This window comes from Ranitomeya imitator, chromosome 4, assembly GCF_032444005.1.
Source record: "Ranitomeya imitator isolate aRanImi1 chromosome 4, aRanImi1.pri, whole genome shotgun sequence".
Lineage (NCBI taxonomy): Eukaryota > Metazoa > Chordata > Amphibia > Anura > Dendrobatidae > Ranitomeya > Ranitomeya imitator.
Window position 1 is genome coordinate 244,941,887 of NC_091285.1, and position 20,722 is coordinate 244,962,608.

The following is a 20,722-nucleotide window of genomic DNA, read 5'->3' on the forward strand; positions in this document are numbered from 1 at the left end:
CTCTCCTCTCGGTACATTAGGCTAAAAATCCCTTCTCATAAATTAGGTCCTCGCTACATTGGTCCTTTTGAAATTTCTAGCCGAATCAATTAGGTGGCATATAAGTTAAAATTACCGGCTTCTTTGCGTGTGCCTAATGCCTTTCATGTCTCGCTTCTTAAACCTGCTGTATTTAATCATTTTCACTCTTCGTCATCTTTTGTCCCATCCTTTTCCTCTTCCGACGATCAGTTCGAGGTGAGGGATATTTTAGCTCAAAAGACGGTTAAGGGCCGAACGCTATTTCTAATTGACTGGAAGGGATTTGGTCCTGAGGAGAGATCATGGGAACCTCGAAAGAACATCAATGGACCCCATATTTTAAAGAGGTTTCTTTCCAGCTCTAAAAGAAGGGGGAGTAAGAAAGGGGGTACTGTCACGATCGCCGATACTTACCTGTCCGGCCGGCGCGCTCCCAACGTCCCTTCTTCTTCTGGTCGGCTCGGCTTCTCTGCTTCTCGGCGCATCTGCGGTCCGCGCATGCGCCGTAGGGTCTCTTCCGCTGCTCTGCCTGCTGGGAGGTTGTGACCCGGTGGCTCCGCCTCCAATATGGCGGCGCCCACCGGGTATTTCTGTGTATCTTCGCTGTAGCGTTCCTGCTAGCGCCAGCGTTGTTTGGGCCCATCCTTAGGTTACCTCTCTGTGTTCCGTTTCTCCGGTTTCTCCCTGTTCCTCCGGTTTTCCCCTGTTCCCTGTTCCTGCTGGTTTTTGGTTTTGCCTTGTCCTTATTGTGTTTTTCCTTTTCAGCTCTCTGCCTCGTCTCCCTCTGCGTTCCTGCTCCGCTGCTTCACCCAGTCGTCCCTTTGGCTCCGGCAGTTGCGGTACCATCCTCCTTGGGCCTGCTCCTAACGCTCCCTGTATAGGGGGCGCATCCATCAGGTTTGCTCGCCCTGGGGGGGCTCTGGGACCGTGACCCAGAGAGTCCACTATTGGGTTCACTACGTCTCGTCGTCTCACCCCCGTGTAGCGCAATAATAGGTGGGGAATGAACATTAAATATATGTAGATAATAGAAGAATGAACACATATCCCATATAAACAGGTGTATATTATATTCCCTGTGCCTGATAGGTGGGGAATGAACATGAAATATATGTAGAGAATAGAGGAATGAACACATATCCCATATAAATAGGTGTATATTATATTCCCTGTGCCTGATAGGTGGGGAATGAAGATAAAATATATGTAGAGAATAGGAGAATGAACACATATCCCATATAAACAGGTGTATATTATATTACCTGAGCATTATAGGTGGGGAATGAACATGAAATATATGCAGAGAATAGGAGAATGAACACATATCCCATATAAACAGGTGTATATTATATTCCCTGTGCCTCATAGGTGGGGAATGAACATGAAATGTATGTAGAGAATGTCACGGAGTCACCGCGACAGAGCAGTACCAGGAGACCACGGCGTCTGATGGCTCCTAGCACTTCTCCAGTGTATTAAAGGTGTTTGTTTTCTTTCAGCAGGACAGGGGTTAATAGGCCATGTGGTAATCCCTGCATTCAGCTGTGCTCGGTTAGCCACTCCTCTCTCCTATAAAAGCTAGGCCTTCTGGTCAGATTCTTGTCTAACTTGCTAGATAGACCTGGAGTAGTAAGGAGCTGGTGTCTGAAGAGCCTGGAAATTCCTCATCCTTACCTGCCTTATTTACTTCCCCCTTCCTTTACTCCCTGGTGAATACCTCTGTTATTTGTGAGAGCATATTTTGCGCGAGTGGAGTTTACTTTTACCCTTGTCTTTGTTTCCCCTGTTTGTCGGATTGGTGTACTGCGGTACACGGTAGCGACTCTCTTCCCCGGGTGGGGGAGGGGGACAGACGCAGGGCTGCAGTTAGGAGACAGGGCAAGGGCGGAGGCCCCGGCATCCTCGCCATCTGAGGAATCCCGGGGAAAAAAAAAAAAACCCTGACGAAGGAAGCGATTCCGAAACGCGCGTCGGGGTGCGCGATCGTGGGACTAGGTGACCCCCTCTCAAGGTATATTTTTTCGGATAACATTGCCTCATTTTTGGTCGTAATCATTTGCACATTGCACTTTATGGGTGTTTGCTCACTGACCCATCTGTGGCATGTAGTGTGCCCTGTGGGCGTCCTTATATAGTTTTGTTATTCATTGCACTTTACTTGTGTATATTATTATCCCACAGCCCCCCCTTGTGTTTTAGTGCCCTGTGGTGGTACACGTTTTGATGCCCCTATTTTTGCACTAGGTTCAACATTATTAATTATTTATATCTACATGTTTTACTGGCTTGTGCACTTCGGTATTACACTTCTTATTTTTTGGCTGTTTTTAAATTTTATTATTTTTTTATTATTTATATCGACCATGAATTTTTTGGCAAAATATAAATGAAATTTCCTGTGAGGTCACCTATCTACTACCTTATTGGTTTTTATAAATAATTTTTATCGTCCTGTCCTAGTTCGCGTACTGTTCTTTGATTATTTATTATTGTACCACTTGTCACCATAAATAAAGCATATTTGAGTAATATCTTCTGCGTGGGTACACTTTCTCGGCCATTCATGCTCTAGTTGTGGTTGATTTTTTTTATCCTTGGTGTTCAGTCACTACCCTTTCACAATACACCATCAGTGTTTTATTTTTAACTATTTGCACATATACTTATATAATTTATTTTATCTTGTTGGTGTATTGTGTTCCTTTTAAACGGAATCCCGGGCAACAGGGTGAGTTAGGGCACCCCCTAGTGTTAGGGCCAGGAAAGGTGCCCCTGGTTTCAGTCTACTCGCCAGTCCAATCGTGACAGAGAATAGGAAAATAAATACATATGCCATAAAAACAGGTATATATTATATTCCAAAATAAAAATCATACAGTTTATTTGCGCTAAACATGTATCCCTTTAAATAAATGGACCATAATCACATGATTCATAGAGTTATGCACATGAAGCTATACTAAGGTAACAAAGCATCAGTTACTGATTCATGGGTTACCTTATATAGCAGCGATTAGGGAGTAATCCAGTGTTCGATCTCTAGATAGTCCCGGAGAAGGTAGGGGGTTTCGCAGAAACGTTAGTGGTTGGAGTTCAGGAAGTCTTCTGGAGCACTGTCCCGGCCGGTGACAGATGCCCTCTTGCTTCTCTGGTAGGCCTTGCGCAAGCATGGACCACTCGCAGTAGAAGCCAGGTGAGCGTGCAGGACCTTGCGTGAAGTCATAAATCACATGACCAGGCACGTGACAATGTACAGAGCTTTATGTGAACCAATTCCTACTCATTTTCGAATGCTCGAATTCCTTCGTCAGGGATGGTCCATTGATTGACGGAGCTGTCTTTTATCTTCAGTGAAGGCTAAGAGTTCTACTCGCTGCTGAGACCTCTAGGTATTAGAGTGTCTAGTTCAAATATCCATCTATTCTCTGCAAGGGACATTTGTTTAACCCCTTTCTACCATCAGATGCACTATGCTGTTTGTGTGACCTGGGACCTAATTCCCATGGATGGGATAGTACGTCATCACCGATCAGCCGTGCTCACTGGGGAAGCGCGGCCGGGTGTCAGCTGATTATCACAGCAGACATCCGGCACTATGTGCCAGGAGCAGTCATGGACCGTTCCCGTCACTTTAACCCCAGAAACACTGCGATCAAACAAGATCGCAGCATTTTGGTGGCATATGGAAGCATCGCGCAGGGAGGGGGTTCCCAGTGTGTTTCCTTGGGACTCTCAGAACAACGCAATGTGATTGCGTTGTTCCGAGGGTCTCTTCCCTGCGGGCCCCGAAACCAAGATGGCAGCGGGTCCTTTTGGGTCCTGCAGGGAGGTGGTTTGTCAGTGCCTGCTGAGAGCAGGCGCCGGCAAGCCTCCAGCACTGCCTGTCAGATCGCTGATCTGACACAGTGCTCTGCAAAGTGTCAGATCAGCGATCTGACTTTATACAGTGATGTCCCACCCTGGGACAAAGCAAAAAAGTTAAAAAAACAAAATTAACATGTGTAAAAATATTTTTACAAAAATTTCTAAATAAAGGGGAAAAATGAATACATTTTTTCCAAAAAATACATTTCTTTATGTAAATAAAAAGAAAAAACAATAAAATTAGACATATTTGGTATCGCTGCGACCGTAATGACCGGACCTATAAAACTGTCCCACTAGTTAACCCCTTCAGTGAAAATAAAATAAAAAACGAGGCAAAAAACAACGATTTATCATCATACCGCCGTATGTATTATCTACATATATTTCATGTTCATTCCCCATCTATCAGGCTCAGGGAATATAATATACACCTGTTTATATGGGATATGTGTTCATTCTCCTATTATCTACACATATTTCATGTTCATTCCCCACCTATCAGCCTCTGGGAATATAATATACACCTGTTTATATAGGATATGTGTTCATTCTCCTATTCTCTACATATATTCCATGTTCATTCCCCACCTATTAGGCGCAGGGAATATAATATAAACCTTTTTATATGGGATCTATGTTGATTTCCTAATTTTTTACATATAATTCATGTTCAGTTCATATCCAAGATGTATAAGAAATCTATAATACCTCTCCATCTCTTTGGACCTATAAGTTTTTGGCCATGTTCACACGATCCTTTTTTTCATGCGGAATTGCCGCGATTTTCCCGCTGCGGGTCCGCAGCTGTTTTCCATGCAGGGTACATTACATTGTACCCTATGGAAAACAGGAACTGCTGTGCCCACAATGCGGAAAATAAAAAAAAAAGCCGCGCTGAATAGCTGCGGGAAAAAAGAAGTACCATGTCACTTCTTTTTTCGGAGCCGCAGCGGTTCTGCACCCATTGACCTCCATTGTGAGGTCAAACCCGCAGTAAAACCCGCAGATGAAAAAAAATATCTGCGGGTTTTACTGCGGTTTGTGGTGCAGAACCGCTGCAGCAGGAAGTGCGGGGAAGCGGGCGGAAGTGCGTGGGCGGAGTTTGGCTGCCCCCCCGTGCTTCGATCCCGCCCCCCCGTGCCCTAATCTCCCCCCCTTATACTTACCCGGCGTCCCGGTGTCCGTCCGGCCGTCTTCTCCCTGGGCGCCGCCATCTTGCAAAATGGCGGGCGCATGCGCAGTGCGCCCGCCGAATCTGCCGGCCGGCAGATTCGTTCCAAAGTGCATTTTGATCACTGAGATATAATCTCTCAGTGATCAAAATAAAAAAAAATAGTAAATGACACCCCCCCCTTTGTCACCCCCATAGGTAGGGACAATAAAAAAAAATTAAGAATTTTTTTTTTTTCCACTAAGGTTAGAATAGGGGTAGGGGTAGGGGTAGGGTTAGGGGTAGGGTTAGGGTTAGGGTATTTTCAGCCATTTTAACCCTAAAAAACTTCCTAGAAAACACACAGACTCTGCATAGAAAACTGCATAAAAAAAGGGATCAAAAACGCATCAAAAAACGCATCAAAAAAGGACAAAAAAAGGACCAAAAAAAGGACCTGCATTTTCTGCCAAGAGCTGCAGTTTTTTAAAAAACAGTCCTGAAAAAAAAGGATGGAAATCAGGAACGTGTGAACATACCCTTTATGTTCATGCTTTTATTTATTCCTTTTCTTCATTCTTTTTAGTACGTCCTGTGAGATAACGCTACCTGAGTGTGTTGGGGGACACTCGCTTGGCATAAGATTCAAGCACTCAGGCACGGTACCTCACATAAATCTGGGTTATTACACATCATAAACCACATGACGTACAGTCCATTGTGTTACATTTCATGAACTTATCACAACCCCCGGTCAGTTCATACAGCCAAAAGGCTTCTCTGTTGTATATTACAATTCTCCCCGTCCAGGGTTACCTTTCAGGAGACCATTGCTCAGGCTGACTTCATGTCAGACCCAGGTCCTCAACACAGACTGTCCAGGTCTACGGTCACTAGGTGCTTCCAGGGTGACCCCACTCCTAGGAGTCTCCAACACCGACCGTCCAAGACTTACAGCACACAGGCCAGTCTGTAGTGTCCAGCCAGGACACATGGAAGTCTGTCCCCAGTTGCAGTCTCCCAAACACTCCCTCCATGTGCTACACACACCTACTTTTCATAGGTGTAACCACACCCAGGTACCTGTCATATGGCCAGTCAGGTGAGCGTGACATCACCACAGGTCCTTCAACACAATTATGTCTCCAAGTGCATCCCGAAGTGCACATGCAGCGCCCCCTGGCTGCAACATTGGTCACTGCATCACAGTCCCCACAACTGTATCTGTTCCTTGTCTTCTGGGACCTCTGCTATGTGTCCCCCAGTGGCTTCCAGAATGTTTCCTGTCTACCTTTCAGAACCTCTGCTGCCATTTCCTGGTCTTCCTGGACCTCTGCTTCATATCCACCTTCGGCTTACATGATCTCTGCTACCTGCCTGTTGTGTTCCTTGGTCTTCCTGATGCTCTCTGTGCTTCAAACAGAACCCTGAGACCAGTGGCGTAACTACAAAGTTAGGGGCCCCGGAGCGAACTTCCAAATGCCCCCCCCCCCCCTGCAGCCCTGCCATACAACTCAATGTAACCCCCATAGAATACAATGCAGCCCCCCCTAATAGTATAATGCAGCCCCTCCATACAGGGGCAGTGAGAAAGACACGAGCAAATGGTGACGAGGGGGCAGGGGAGAGGGCACAAGGGGGCTAGGGGAGACAGGCACAAGGGTAACATAGGGGGGCTAGGGAGCAAGGAAGACAGGTACAAGGGGACACATGGGGGCTAGGAGGCAGGGGAGAAGGTTACAAGGGGACTAGTGGGCAAGGGAGACTGACAGAAGGGGACAAGGGAGACTGACACAAGGGGACTAGTGGGCAAGGGAGTCTGACACAAGGGGCACATGGGGGCAAGTGGGCAAGGGATACAAGCACAAGGGGACACAGGGACAAGTGGGAAAGGGAGACTGACACACAGGGACTAGTGGGCAAGGGAGATTGACACAAGCACAAGGGGACAAAGGAGACAGGCACATGGGGACACACAGGGACAAATGGGCAAGGGAGACTGGCACACGGGGACAAGGGACACAAGTCCCTGACACACACACACACACACACACACACACACACGATACCAGCTCATATACACAACTCACAATCTCCTCTCTGGTACAGGGGTGGTTGATGTAAATCGGCTGCAGCTCTGCAGCTCCGCAGCTCCTCAGCTTCTCCTGACTAAAGCGGCTCCGTCCCGCACCTCCCCACCCCCCTGCTCTCACCTTCTATCCCGGGGCTGCAGAGCAGAAGCTGACAGTCTCACCTGGCATGATGACTGGAGCTGCTTCCTGCCTCTCACGTGCCCCGGCTGCCCCCTCCCCCTAGATACGCCTCGGACTGTTGCCGTGCAGGAGGAATCTCCTGCACTGCAACATGGTGTTGGGTGCCCCTGACCTGCCGGGCCCGGGCCCCTGACCTGCCGGGCCCGGTCGCACTGGCGACCGCTGCGACCGCAGTAGTTACGCCACTGCCTGAGACTATCACAGAGCAGGTGCATTTATACGGAGACTTGATTACACACAGGTGGATTATATTTATCATCATTAGGCATTAAGGACAACATTGGATCATTCAGAGATCCACAATGAACTTCTGGAGTGAGTTTGCTGCACTGAAAGTAAAGGGGTCGAAGAATATTGCACGCCCCACTTTTCAGTTTTTGAATTTCCACAAAAATGTAAAATAACCAATACATTTCGTTCAACTTCACAATTGTGTTCCACTTGTTGTTGATTCTTCACCAAAAATTTACATTTGGTATCTTTGTTTGAAGCCTGATATGTGGGAAAAGGTTGAAAAGTTCCAGGGGGCCGAATACTTTCGCAAAGCACTGTATCTGTCTGTGGTCTCCCAGACGTTTCTAATCCTGTCTTCGGCTTCCAGTACCTCTGCTACCTGTTTGCAGTTTTCAGTACCTCTGTCTCCTCTGTGCCTCACCTGTCTGCTGAACCAACCCCCATGGCTCTTGTGCCTAACCGGTCCTTCTACTTTGAGGACCTACCTCACCCTGTCAGCCTAACAGAATACCAAGACCATTGTTCCCAAAAAAGCAGCAGCAACAACACCATTACGGACTTATTTTGAAGGGACTTTAAAAAGGGGGTTACTGTACCAAATCTGAGCTCTCCTTTCTTAAACCCGGCCTGTTTCATTTTCTTGTTCTCTATGTCGGGCTTTACAAATAGACCGGCATGCTCACATGTGTTCATCTACCTAGGCCTATATAAGGCCTACCAAGACACACACCTGTATCTTAGTATTAAGACTTTTTTAGTTTGTGCACAGCTCCTTGCCTGAGGTCTCCAGGACATCTCTGGGCTGCTTGCGGACATTCAGTACCACTGGAACCTGTCTGCGATTGTCCAGGAACTCTGCTACCAGTCTTCCAGGACCTCTGTTACATGTCTGTGACTTCCAGGACATCTCATGTCCCCCTGCAGCTTCCAGTATCTCTTCTACCGATTCTAAGTCTTCCAGGAACTCTGCTGGTCTTACAGGACCCCTGCTACATATCTATCTGTGGCTTCCAGGATGTCTCCAGTCCACCTTCAGCTTCTAAGATCTCCGTTACCTATTCTACGTCTTCCAGTCTCTCTGCTACCTGTTCCTGGTCTTCCATGACCTCTGCTACATGTCTATCTGTGGCTTCTGGGTTGTCTCCTGTCCCTCTGCAGATTCCAGGATTTCTGCTACCTATTCTAAGTCTTCCAGGCTCTCTGCTACCTGTTCCTGGTCTCCCAGGACCTCTGCTACATGACTATCTGTGGCTTTCAGGACGTCTCCTGTCCCCCTGCAGCTTCCAGTATCTCTTCTACCGATTCTAAGTCTTCCAGGAACTCTGCTGCTGGTCTTCAAGGACCTCTGCTACCTGTCTCCAGGATGTCTCCTGTCCACCTGCAGCTTCCAGGATCTCTGTTACCATTCTATGTCTTCCAGCCTCTCTGCTACCTGTTCCTGGTCTTCCAGGACCTCTGCTACATGTCTATCTGTGGCTTCCAGGATGTCTCTTGTCCACCTGCAGCTTCCAGGATCTCTGCTACCTATTCTATATATTCAAAAATCTCTGCTATCTGTCTGCGGTCTCTCGAATGCCTCCGGTCTGCCTGTGGCACCCCAGACCCTTGCTACATGTGTGCAGTCTCTTAGATGTCTCCAGTCTGCTTGCAGCTTCCAGTAGCCCTGCTACCTGTCTCCCGCATGCCTCCCCGCCTGCGGCACTGATGTCCATGGCTGTGTGCACACCCAGACCTTGGGCTTCGAGGGTCTACCTCACCCAGGGAGCCTGCCATATATCAGGGTCTGACCACACCCCCGGTCTAATGCCCCTGATCACCTGTCCTATTTCAGTCATGTAAGAAAGTGCTGTTCAACATTTGGTGTTTCAGCTGAGTGAGGGTTTCACTACAGGACATGCTGGGAGTGGTAGTACTGCACTTCTGGAGACCACTCTGGGCAGCCATCTGCTGCCACACACCCCATCACACTGTTATGTCCCAGTAGTAGCCTGTATTGCACGTTACCCCCTCCTGTGGTCCTGCTGCCGGGCCTCTCCGGGAGGAGCTCGCTGCAGTTTTCTCATAAACCCCAGAAACTCCTTGATCTCGTTCTCGAAGGTTGCAATCACCGGGTTCTTGCTGTCTATGGCTCCGTAGAAGGCGGCCGGCAGCGGCTCCATGCTGCAGCTCTGCTGCGATACGGAAGGACTATGTATACCGCAGGAGCGGCTGCTAGGAGACCGTCTCCATAGGAACGGCGCACTGAGCTTCACAACGAACGCTGCGAGAGCGCATGACGTCACGCGTCTACAAGTATTGGTTAGAGGGCGGCGTCCTAGGCCGGAGGTGATGGTTTGTGGATCTCATCTCAGCCCGCTCCTCTGTAGACGGCTCAGCGCTGAGGTGATTACACCGGAGCTGCGGGAGCGAGGACGTCAGATAACCCTTCCGCTGCACTCAGCTCACACTCCATCCTAGTATCCTCATCCGGCTTTTTAATGCTCTTTTATGGAATTGCTGAAGGTTTTAATGGAGCAAAACATCACACGTCAGACGTTATTTTTTTACATTGTTGTATATCTTATGTATTTGGGCAAAATTCATTTTTTTCCTGATTTATAAAACTTACATTTTTAGTGTCACTTCTTGTAATAAAAATAATTCTGCTCAGCGCTGATTGTTCAGTGTCATCAGAATGTGACGTCTCCCGTCTGTCACTGGTCCTGTCTGCAGCTGCGACACTGTGAGAAGTGGGCGGAGCTTCACGGGGAGACGAGTAAAAGAGCGCAACCAACAGTGATCATAACAGAGCGCAACCGACAGCAATCATAACAGAGCGCAACCGACAGCGATCATAACAGAGCGCAACCAACAGTGATCATAACAGAGCGCAACCGACAGCGATCATAACAGAGCGCAACCGACAATGATCATAACAGAGCGCAACCGACAGCAATCATAACAGAGCGCAACCAACAGTGATCATAACAGAGCGCAACCGACAGCAATCATAACAGAGCGCAACCGACAGCGATCATAACAGAGCGCAACCGACAATGATCATAACAGAGCGCAACCAACAGCGATCATAACAGCGCAACCGACAGCGATCATAACAGCGCAACCGACAATGATCATAACAGAGCGCAACCGACAATGATCATAACAGAGCGCAACCGACAGCGATCATAACAGCGCAACCGACAGCGATCATAACAGAGCGCAACCGACAATGATCATAACAGCGCAACCGACAGCGATCATAACAGAGCGCAACCGACAATGATCATAACAGAGCGCAACCGACAATGATCATAACAGAGCGCAACCGACAGCGATCATAACAGAGCGCAACCGACAATGATCATAACAGAGCGCAACCAACAGTGATCATAACAGCGCAACCGACAGCGATCATAACAGAGCGCAACCGACAGCAATCATAACAGAGCACAACCAACAGTGATCATAACAGAGCGCAACCAACAGCGATCATAACAGAGCGCAACCGACAGCAATCATAACAGAGCGCAACCAACAGCGATCATAACAGAGCGCAACCGACAGCAATCATAACAGAGCGCAACCGACAATGATCATAACAGAGCGCAACCGACAGCGATCATAACAGAGCGCAACCGACAGCGATCATAACAGAGCGCAACCAACAGTGATCATAACAGAGCGCAACCGACAGCGATCATAACAGAGCGCAACCGACAATGATCATAACAGAGCGCAACCGACAGCGATCATAACAGAGCGCAACCGACAGTGATCATAACAGAGCGCAACCAACAGCAATCATAACAGAGCAGACGTTATTTTTTTACATTGTTGTATATCTTATGTATTTGGTCAAAATTCATTTTTTTCCTGATTTATAAAACTTACATTTTTAGTGTCACTTCTTGTAATAAAAATAATTCTGCTCAGCGCTGATTGTTCAGTGTCATCAGAATGTGACGTCTCCCGTCTGTCACTGGTCCTGTCTGCAGCCGCGACACTGTGAGAAGTGGGCGGAGCTTCACGGGGAGACGAGTAAAAGAGCGCAACCAACAGTGATCATAACAGAGCGCAACCGACAGCAATCATAACAGAGCGCAACCGACAGCGATCATAACAGAGCGCAACCGACAGCAATCATAACAGAGCGCAACCGACAGTGATCATAACAGAGCGCAACCGACAGCGATCATAACAGAGCGCAACCGACAGCGATCATAACAGAGCGCAACCGACAGCGATCATAACAGAGCGCAACCAACAGTGATCATAACAGAGCGCAACCGACAGCGATCATAACAGAGCGCAACCAACAGTGATCATAACAGAGCGCAACCGACAGTGATCATAACAGAGCGCAACCGACAGCGATCATAACAGAGCGCAACCAACAGTGATCATAACAGAGCGCAACCGACAGCGATCATAACAGAGCGCAACCGACAATGATCATAACAGAGCGCAACCGACAGCGATCATAACAGAGCGCAACCGACAGTGATCATAACAGAGCGCAACCAACAGCAATCATAACAGAGCAGACGTTATTTTTTTACATTGTTGTATATCTTATGTATTTGGGCAAAATTCATTTTTTTCCTGATTTATAAAACTTACATTTTTAGTGTCACTTCTTGTAATAAAAATAATTCTGCTCAGCGCTGATTGTTCAGTGTCATCAGAATGTGACGTCTCCCGTCTGTCACTGGTCCTGTCTGCAGCTGCGACACTGTGAGAAGTGGGTGGAGCTTCACGGGGAGACGAGTAAAAGAGCGCAACCAACAGCGATCATAACAGAGCGCAACCAACAGTGATCATAACAGAGCGCAACCGACAGTGATCGTAACAGAGCGCAACCGACAGCGATCATAACAGAGCGCAACCGACAATGATCATAACAGAGCGCAACCGACAGCGATCATAACAGAGCGCAACCGACAGTGATCATAACAGAGCGCAACCAACAGCAATCATAACAGAGCGCAACCAACAGTGATCATAACAGAGCGCAACCGACAGCGATCATAACAGAGCGCAACCGACAGCAATCATAACAGAGCGCAACCAACAGTGATCATAACAGAGCGCAACCGACAGCGATCATAACAGAGCGCAACCGACAATGATCATAACAGAGCGCAACCAACAGCGATCATAACAGAGCGCAACCGACAGCGATCATAACAGAGCGCAACCGACAGCAATCATAACAGAGCGCAACCAACAGTGATCATAACAGAGCGCAACCGACAGTGATCATAACAGAGCGCAACCGACAGTGATCATAACAGGGCGCAACCGACAGCGATCATAACAGGGCGCAACCGACAGCGATCATAACAGAGCGCAACCGACAACGATCATAACAGAGCGCAACCGACAGTGATCATAACAGAGCGCAACCAACAGTGATCATAACAGAGCGCAACCAACAGTGATCATAACAGAGCGCAACCGACAGTGATCATAACAGAGCGCAACCGACAGCGATCATAACAGAGCGCAACCGACAGCGATCATAACAGAGCGCAACCGACAGTGATCATAACAGAGCGCAACCGACAGTGATCATAACAGGGCGCAACCGACAGCGATCATAACAGGGCGCAACCGACAGCGATCATAACAGAGCGCAACCGACAACGATCATAACAGAGCGCAACCGACAGTGATCATAACAGAGCGCAACCAACAGTGATCATAACAGAGCGCAACCAACAGTGATCATAACAGAGCGCAACCAACAGTGATCATAACAGAGCGCAACCAACAGTGATCGTAACAGAGCGCAACCGACAGTCATCATAACAGAGCGCAACCGACAGTCATCATAACAGCGCAACCGACAGTGATCATAACAGTGTAACCAAAAGTCATCATAACAGAGCGCAACCGACAGTGATCATAACAGAGCGCAACTGACAGTCACCATAACAGAAAGCAACCGACAGTCACAATAACAGAGCGCAACCGACAGTGATCATAACAGAGCGTAACCGACAGTCACCATAACAGAGCGTAACCAACAGTCATCATAAAAGAGCGCAACCGACAGTCATCATAACAGAGCGCAACCAACAGTGATCATAACAGAGCGCAACCGACAGTGATCATAACAGAGCGCAACCGACAGTCATCATAACAGAGCGCAACCGACAGTCATCATAACAGAGCGCAACCGACAGTGATCATAATAGAGCGCAACTGACAGTCACCATAACAGAGCGCAACCGACAGTGATCATAACAGAGCGCAACCGACAGTGATCATAACAGAGCGCAACCGACAGTCACCATAACAGAGCGCAACCGACAGTGATCATAACAGAGCGCAACCAACAGTCACCATAACAGAGCGCAACCGACAGTCACATAGCAGAGCGCAACCAACAGTGATCATAACAGAGCGCAACCAACAGTGATCATAAAAGAGCGCAACCAACAGTGATCATAACAGAGCGCAACCGACAGTCACATAGTAGAGCGCAACCGACAGTGATCATAACAGAGCGCAACCAACAGTGATCATAACAGAGCGCAACCAACAGTGATCATAACAGAGCGCAACCAACAGTGATCATAACAGAGCGCAACCAACAGTCATCATAACAAAGAGCAACCGACAGTCATCATAAGAACGCAACTAACAGTGATCATAACAGAGCGCAACCAACAGTGATCTTAACAGAGCGCAACCAACAGTGATCATAACAGAGCGCAACCAACAGTCATCATAACAGAGCGCAACCGACAGTCATCATAACAGAGCGCAACCGACAGTGATCATAACAGCGCAACCAACAGTCATCATAATAGAGCGCAACCGACAGTGATCATAACAGTGTAACCAACAGTCATCATAACAGAGCGCAACCGACAGTGATCATAACAGAGTGCAACCGACAGTCACCATAACAGAAAGCAACCGACAGTCACCATAACAGAGCGCAACTGACAGTGATCATAACAGAGCGTAGCCGACAGTCACCATAACAGAGCGTAACCAACAGTCATCGTAAAAGAGCGCAACCGACAGTGATCATAACAGAGTGCAACCAACAGTCACCATAACAGAGCGCAACCGACAGTGATCATATGATCATAACAGAGCGCAACCGACAGTCACCATAACAGAAAGCAACCGACAGTCCCCATAACAGAGTGCAACCGACAGTGATCATAACAGAGCGTAACCGACAGTCACCATAACAGAGCGTAACCAACAGTCATCATAAAAGAGCGCAATCGACAGTGATCATAACAGCGTAACCAACAGTCATCATAAGATCGCAGCCAACAGTGATCATAACAGAGCGTAACCAACCGATCATAACAGAGCGCAACCAACAGTCACCATAACAGACCGCAACCGACAGTGACCATAACAGAGCGCAACCGACCGATCATAACAGAGCGCAACCAACAGTCACCATAACAGAGCGCAACCGACAGTGACCATAACAGAGCGCAACCGACCGATCATAACAGAGTGCAACCAACAGTGATCATAACAGAGCGCAACCGACAGTGATCATAACAGAGCGCAAACAACACTCACTATAACAGAGCGCAACCAACAGTGAACATAACAGAGCGCAACTGACCGATCAAAACAGAGCACAACCGACAGTCACCATAACAGAGCACAACCGATAGTGATCATAACAGAGCACAACCGACAGTCACCATAACAGAGCGTAACCAACAGTGATCATAACAGAGCGCAACCGACAGTGATCATAACAGAGCGCAACCGTCAGGGGTCATAACAGAGTGCAACCGACAGTCATCATAACAGAGAGCAACCAACAGTGATCATAACAGAGCGCAACCAACAGTGATCATAACAGAGCGCAACCGACAGTCATCATAACAGAGCGCAACCAACAGTGATCATAACAGAGCGCAACCGACAGCGATCATAACAGAGCGCAACCAACAGTGATCATAACAGAGCGCAACCGACAGTCATCATAACAGAGCACAACCGACAGTGATCATAACAGAGCACAACCAACAGTGATGTAACAACTCTGCTGGCATCACAGCATGGCCTCACATCTCTCACACAATCTTACCCACTGCTCCAGGCCATGATGTGGATCTGTTTCATGCCAGCTCCATGTTCTGTGTCTCTGCTCTGTGCATGCTTCATGGCTATGTGTATAGGGGGCCGGCGCCTGAACTCTCTGGTTCTTATAGGAATCAGGTGCATCTGGCTAATCAGTTCCTGACCAATTATCAAGAGGCCTCCTGTATATAGTGCAGCTCCACCCTGTGCTCTGGGCCTGTGCAATGTGTTAACTCAGTTTGTGTTTAGCTGCTGAGTTTGCCTGGCCTTGCTCTGAGTTGCTCCCTCTCTGGAGGCTTTTCTCTGTGCTATTGCCTTGATCTTGTAGTCCACCCTCCAGGAGGCAGAATATCCTGGTCAGGGGTGGATTATCAGAGGGTCAATATGGGCGGTAGCCCAGGGCCCAGTGGTCTGGGGGGGCCCTGGGCTACCGCACAGATTGACCCTCCACTAATTGTCTGAATGCCCGCCGGCATTTGTGTGCCCCCGGACCCGGTGGGCAGAGAGAGGGGGCCCGCATTGGTTGGGAGGTGCGTGTATCAGCCGGTCAGCTGAGAGCTCCGAGTCCCTGCACAGCAGCACACCACATAATGGCTGCTCTGTGCACAGGACCTGTGATGAGGTCACAGGATGGGAGGAGTCAGGGGTCACATGATCGGGAGGAGGACCTCCGTGTACAGGACTTTGCTGGTTGCCATGGCGCCGGAGGAGGGTAAGGCAGCGTATGTGTGAGGTCAGGAGGTGTTTACAGGGTGGATGTAGCAGAGCCGTGTGTGTACGAGGTGTATGGATCAGAGCAGCGTGTGAAAGGTCTATGGAGCGGAGTCGTATGTGTACGGAGCCGTGTGTATGAGGTGTACGGAGCAGAGCAGCGTGTGTATGAGGTGTACGGAGCGGAGTTGTGTGTACGAGGTGTACGGAGCGCAGCCGCGTGTGTACGAGGTGTACGGAGCGCAGCCGCGTGTGTACGAGGTGTACGGAGCGCAGCCGCGTGTGTACGAGGTGTACGGAGCGCAGCCGCGTGTGTACGAGGTGTACGGAGCGCAGCCGCGTGTGTACGGAGCGCAGCCGCGTGTGTACGAGGTGTACGGAGCGCAGCCGCGTGCGTACGAGGTGTACGGAACGGAGTCGTGTGTAAGAGGTGTACGGAGCCATGTGAACAAGGTGTACGGAGCACAGCCGCGTGTGTACGAGGTGTACGGAGCGCAGCCGCGTGCGTACGAGGTGTACGGAACGGAGTCGTGTGTAAGAGGTGTACGGAGCCATGTGAACAAGGTGTACGGAGCACAGCCGCATATGTACAAGGTGTACGGAGCGGAGTCGTGTGTAAGAGGTGTACGGAGCACAGCCGCGTGTGTACAAGGTGTACGGAGCGGAGTCGTGTGTAAGAGGTGTACGGAGCCATGTGTACGAGGTGTACGGAGCACAGCCGCGTGTGTACGAGGTGTACAGAGCAGAGCCGCATGTGTACGAGGTGTACAGAGCACAGCCGCGTGTGTACGAGGTGTACGGAGCGGAGCCGTGTGTACGAGGACTACGGAGCACTGCCGCGTGTGTATGAGGTGTACGGAGCACAGCCGCATGTGTATGAGGTGTACGGAGCAGAGCAGCATGTGAAAGGTGTACGGAGTGGAGTCGTGTGTACGAGGTGTACGGAGCACAGCCGCGTGTGTACGAGGTGTACGGAGCGCAGCCGCGTGTGTACGGAGCGGAGTTGTGTGTAAGAGGTGTACGGAGCCATGTGTACAAGGTGTACGGAGCACAGTCGTGTGTAAGAGGTGTACGGAGCCATGAGGTGTACGGAGCACAGCCGCGTGTGTACGAGGTGTACGGAGCACTGCCGCGTGTGTATGAGGTGTACGGAGCACAGCCGCGTGTGTATGAGGTGTACGGAGCACAGCCACGTGTGTATGAGGTGTACGGAGTAGTGCCGTGTGTGTACGAGATGTATGGAGAGGAGCCGTATGTGTATGAGGTGTACGCAGCGGAGCTGTGTGTGTGCAAGGTATGCGGAGCAGTGTGTGCAATGTGTATGGAGCGGAGCGGTGTGTGTATGAGGTGTACGGAGTAGTGCCGTGTGTACGAGATGTATGGAGCGGAGCCGTGTGTGTATGAGGTGTTTGGAGCGGAGCCGTGTATGAGGTGTATGGAGCAGAGCCGTGTATGGAGCGGAGCTGAATGTGTACGGAGCGGAGCCGTGTGTGTATGAGATGTATGGAGTGGAGCCTTGTATGCAAAGTTTACAGAGCGCAGCCGCGTGTGTAGGAGTAGCTATGTGTGGCCATTATCATGTGTGGCCAATATACAGTAAGGAGCATCATGTGTGGCCATTATACAGTATGGAGAATCATGTGCGGTCATTATACAGTATGGAGCATCATGTGCGGTCATTATACACTATGGAGCATCATTTGTGGTCATTATACAGTATGGAGCATCATGTGCGGTCATTATACAGTATGGAGCATCATGTGCGGTCATTATACAGTATGGAGCATGATGTGCAGTCATTATACAGTATGGAGCATCATGTGCGGCTATTATACAGTATGGAACATCATGTGCGGTCATTATACAGTATGGAGCATCATGTGTGGCCATTATACAGTATGGAGCATCATGTGCGGTCCTTATACAGTATGGAGCATCATGTGCGGCTATTATACAGTATGGAGCATCATGTGTGGCCATTATACAGTATAGAGCATCATGTTTGGTCATTATACAGTATGGAGCATCATGTGTGGCCATTATACAGTATAGAGCATCATGTTTGGTCATTATACAGTATGGAGCATCATGTGTGGCCATTATACAGTATGGAGCATCATTTGCTGTCATTATACAGTATGGAGCATCATGTGCAGTCATTATACAGTATGGAGCATCATGTGCTGTCATACAGTATGGAGCATCATGTGCAGTCATTATACAGTATGGAGCATCATGTGCGGCTATTATACAGTATGGAGCATCATATGCGGTCATTATACAGTATGGAGCATCATGTGTGGCCATTATGGAGCATCATGTGCGGTCATTATACAATATGGAGCATCATGTGTGGTCATTATACAGTATAGAGCATCATGTGCGGTCATTATACAGTATGGAGCATCATGTGTGGCCATTATACAGTATGGAGCATCATGTGTGGCCATTATACAGTATGGAGCATCATGTGTGGCCATTATACAGTATTGAGCATCTTGTGCGGTCATTATACAGTATGGAGCATCATGTGCAGTCACTATACAGTATGGAGCATCATGTGTGGCCATTATACAGTATTGAGCATCATGTGGGGTCATTATACAGTATTGAGCATCATGTGGGGCCATTATACAGTATTGAGCATCATGTGGGGTCATTATACAGTATTGAGCATCATGTGGGGCCATTATACAGTATTGAGCATCATGTGGGGTCATTATACAGTATTGAGCATCATGTGGGGCCATTATACAGTATTGAGCATCACGTGGGGTCATTATACAGTATTGAGCATCATGTGGGGCCATTTTACAGTATGGAGCATCATGTGTGGCCATTATACAGTATGGAGCATCATGTGTGGCCATTATACAGTATTGAGCATCATGTGCGGTCATTATACAGTATTGAGCATCATGTGGTCATGTGGGGTCGTTATACAGTATGGAGCACTGTGTGGCCATTATACAGTATGGAGCATCATGTGCTGTCATTATACAGTATGGAGCATCATGTGCAATCATACAGTATGGAGCATCATGTGCTGTCATACAGTATGGAGCATCATGTGCAGTCAGTATACAGTATGGAGCATCATGTGTGGCCATTATACAGTATAGAGCATCATGTGCGGCCATTATACAGTATGGAGCATCATGTGTGGCCATTATACAGTATGGAGCATCATGTGCTGTCATTATACAGTATGGAGCATCATGTGCTGTCATTATACAGTATGGAGCATCATGTGCAGTCATTATACAGTATGGAGCATCATGTGCAGTCATTATACAGTATGGAGCATCATGAGCAGTCATTATACAGTATGGAGCATCATGTGCGGCTATTATACAGTATGGAGCATCATATGCGGTCATTATACAGTATGGAGCATCATGTGTGGCCATTATGGAGCATCATGTGCGGTCATTATACAATATGGAGCATCATGTGTGGTCATTATACAGTATAGAGCATCATGTGCGGTCATTATACAGTATGGAGCATCATGTGTGGCCATTATACAGTATGGAGCATCATGTGTGGCCATTATACAGTATTGAGCATCATGTGCGGTCATTATACAGTATTGAGCATCATGTGGGGTCGTTATACAGTATGGAGCACTGTGTGGCCATTATACAGTATGGAGCCTCATGTGCGGTCATTATAAAGTATGGAGCATCATGTGTGGCCATTATACAGTATAGAGCATCATGTGCGGTCATTATACAGTATGGAGCATCATGTGTGGCCATTATACAGTATGGAGCATCATGTGCTGTCATTATACAGTATGGAGCATCATGTGCTGTCATTATACAGTATGGAGCATCATGTGCTGTCATTATACAGTATGGAGCATCATGTGCTGTCATTATACAGTATGGAGCATCATGTGCTGTCATTATACAGTATGGAGCATCATGTGCTGTCATTATACAGTATGGAGCATCATGTGCTGTCATTATACAGTATGGAGCATCATGTGCGGCTATTATACAGTATGGAGCATCATATGCGGTCATTATACAGTATGGAGCATCATGTGTGGCCATTATGGAGCATCATGTGCGGTCATTACACAATATGGAGCATCATGTGCGGTCATTATACAGTATAGAGCATCATGTGCGGTCATTATACAGTATGGAGCATCATGTGTGGCCATTATACAGTATGGAGCATCATGTGCTGTCATTATACAGTATGGAGCATCATGTGCTGTCATTATACAGTATGGAGCATCATGAGCAGTCATTATACAGTATGGAGCATCATGTGCGGCTATTATACAGTATGGAGCATCATATGCGGTCATTATACAGTATGGAGCATCATGTGTGGCCATTATGGAGCATCATGTGCGGTCATTATACAATATGGAGCATCATGTGTGGTCATTATA

The 20,722-nt window shown here is 48.2% G+C and overlaps 1 protein-coding gene across 6 annotated transcripts in view; it reads right to left on the reverse strand.

Moving 5' to 3' along the window:
- The window catches only part of CFAP54 (cilia and flagella associated protein 54), a 752,512-nt gene extending 742,782 nt beyond the window's left edge, over positions 1 to 9,730 (reverse strand). For 5 of the 6 annotated variants that reach the window (XM_069764454.1, XM_069764457.1, XM_069764455.1 and 2 more), the window contains exon 1: positions 9,550 to 9,730. In XM_069764454.1, the coding sequence (XP_069620555.1) occupies positions 9,550 to 9,704 (155 nt within the window). In that variant the 5' untranslated portion in view covers positions 9,705 to 9,730. The remainder of the gene's footprint in view (positions 1 to 9,549) is intronic. The other variant, XM_069764456.1, reaches the window with a different exon arrangement.
- Between the last annotated feature and the right edge of the window lie 10,992 nt (positions 9,731 to 20,722).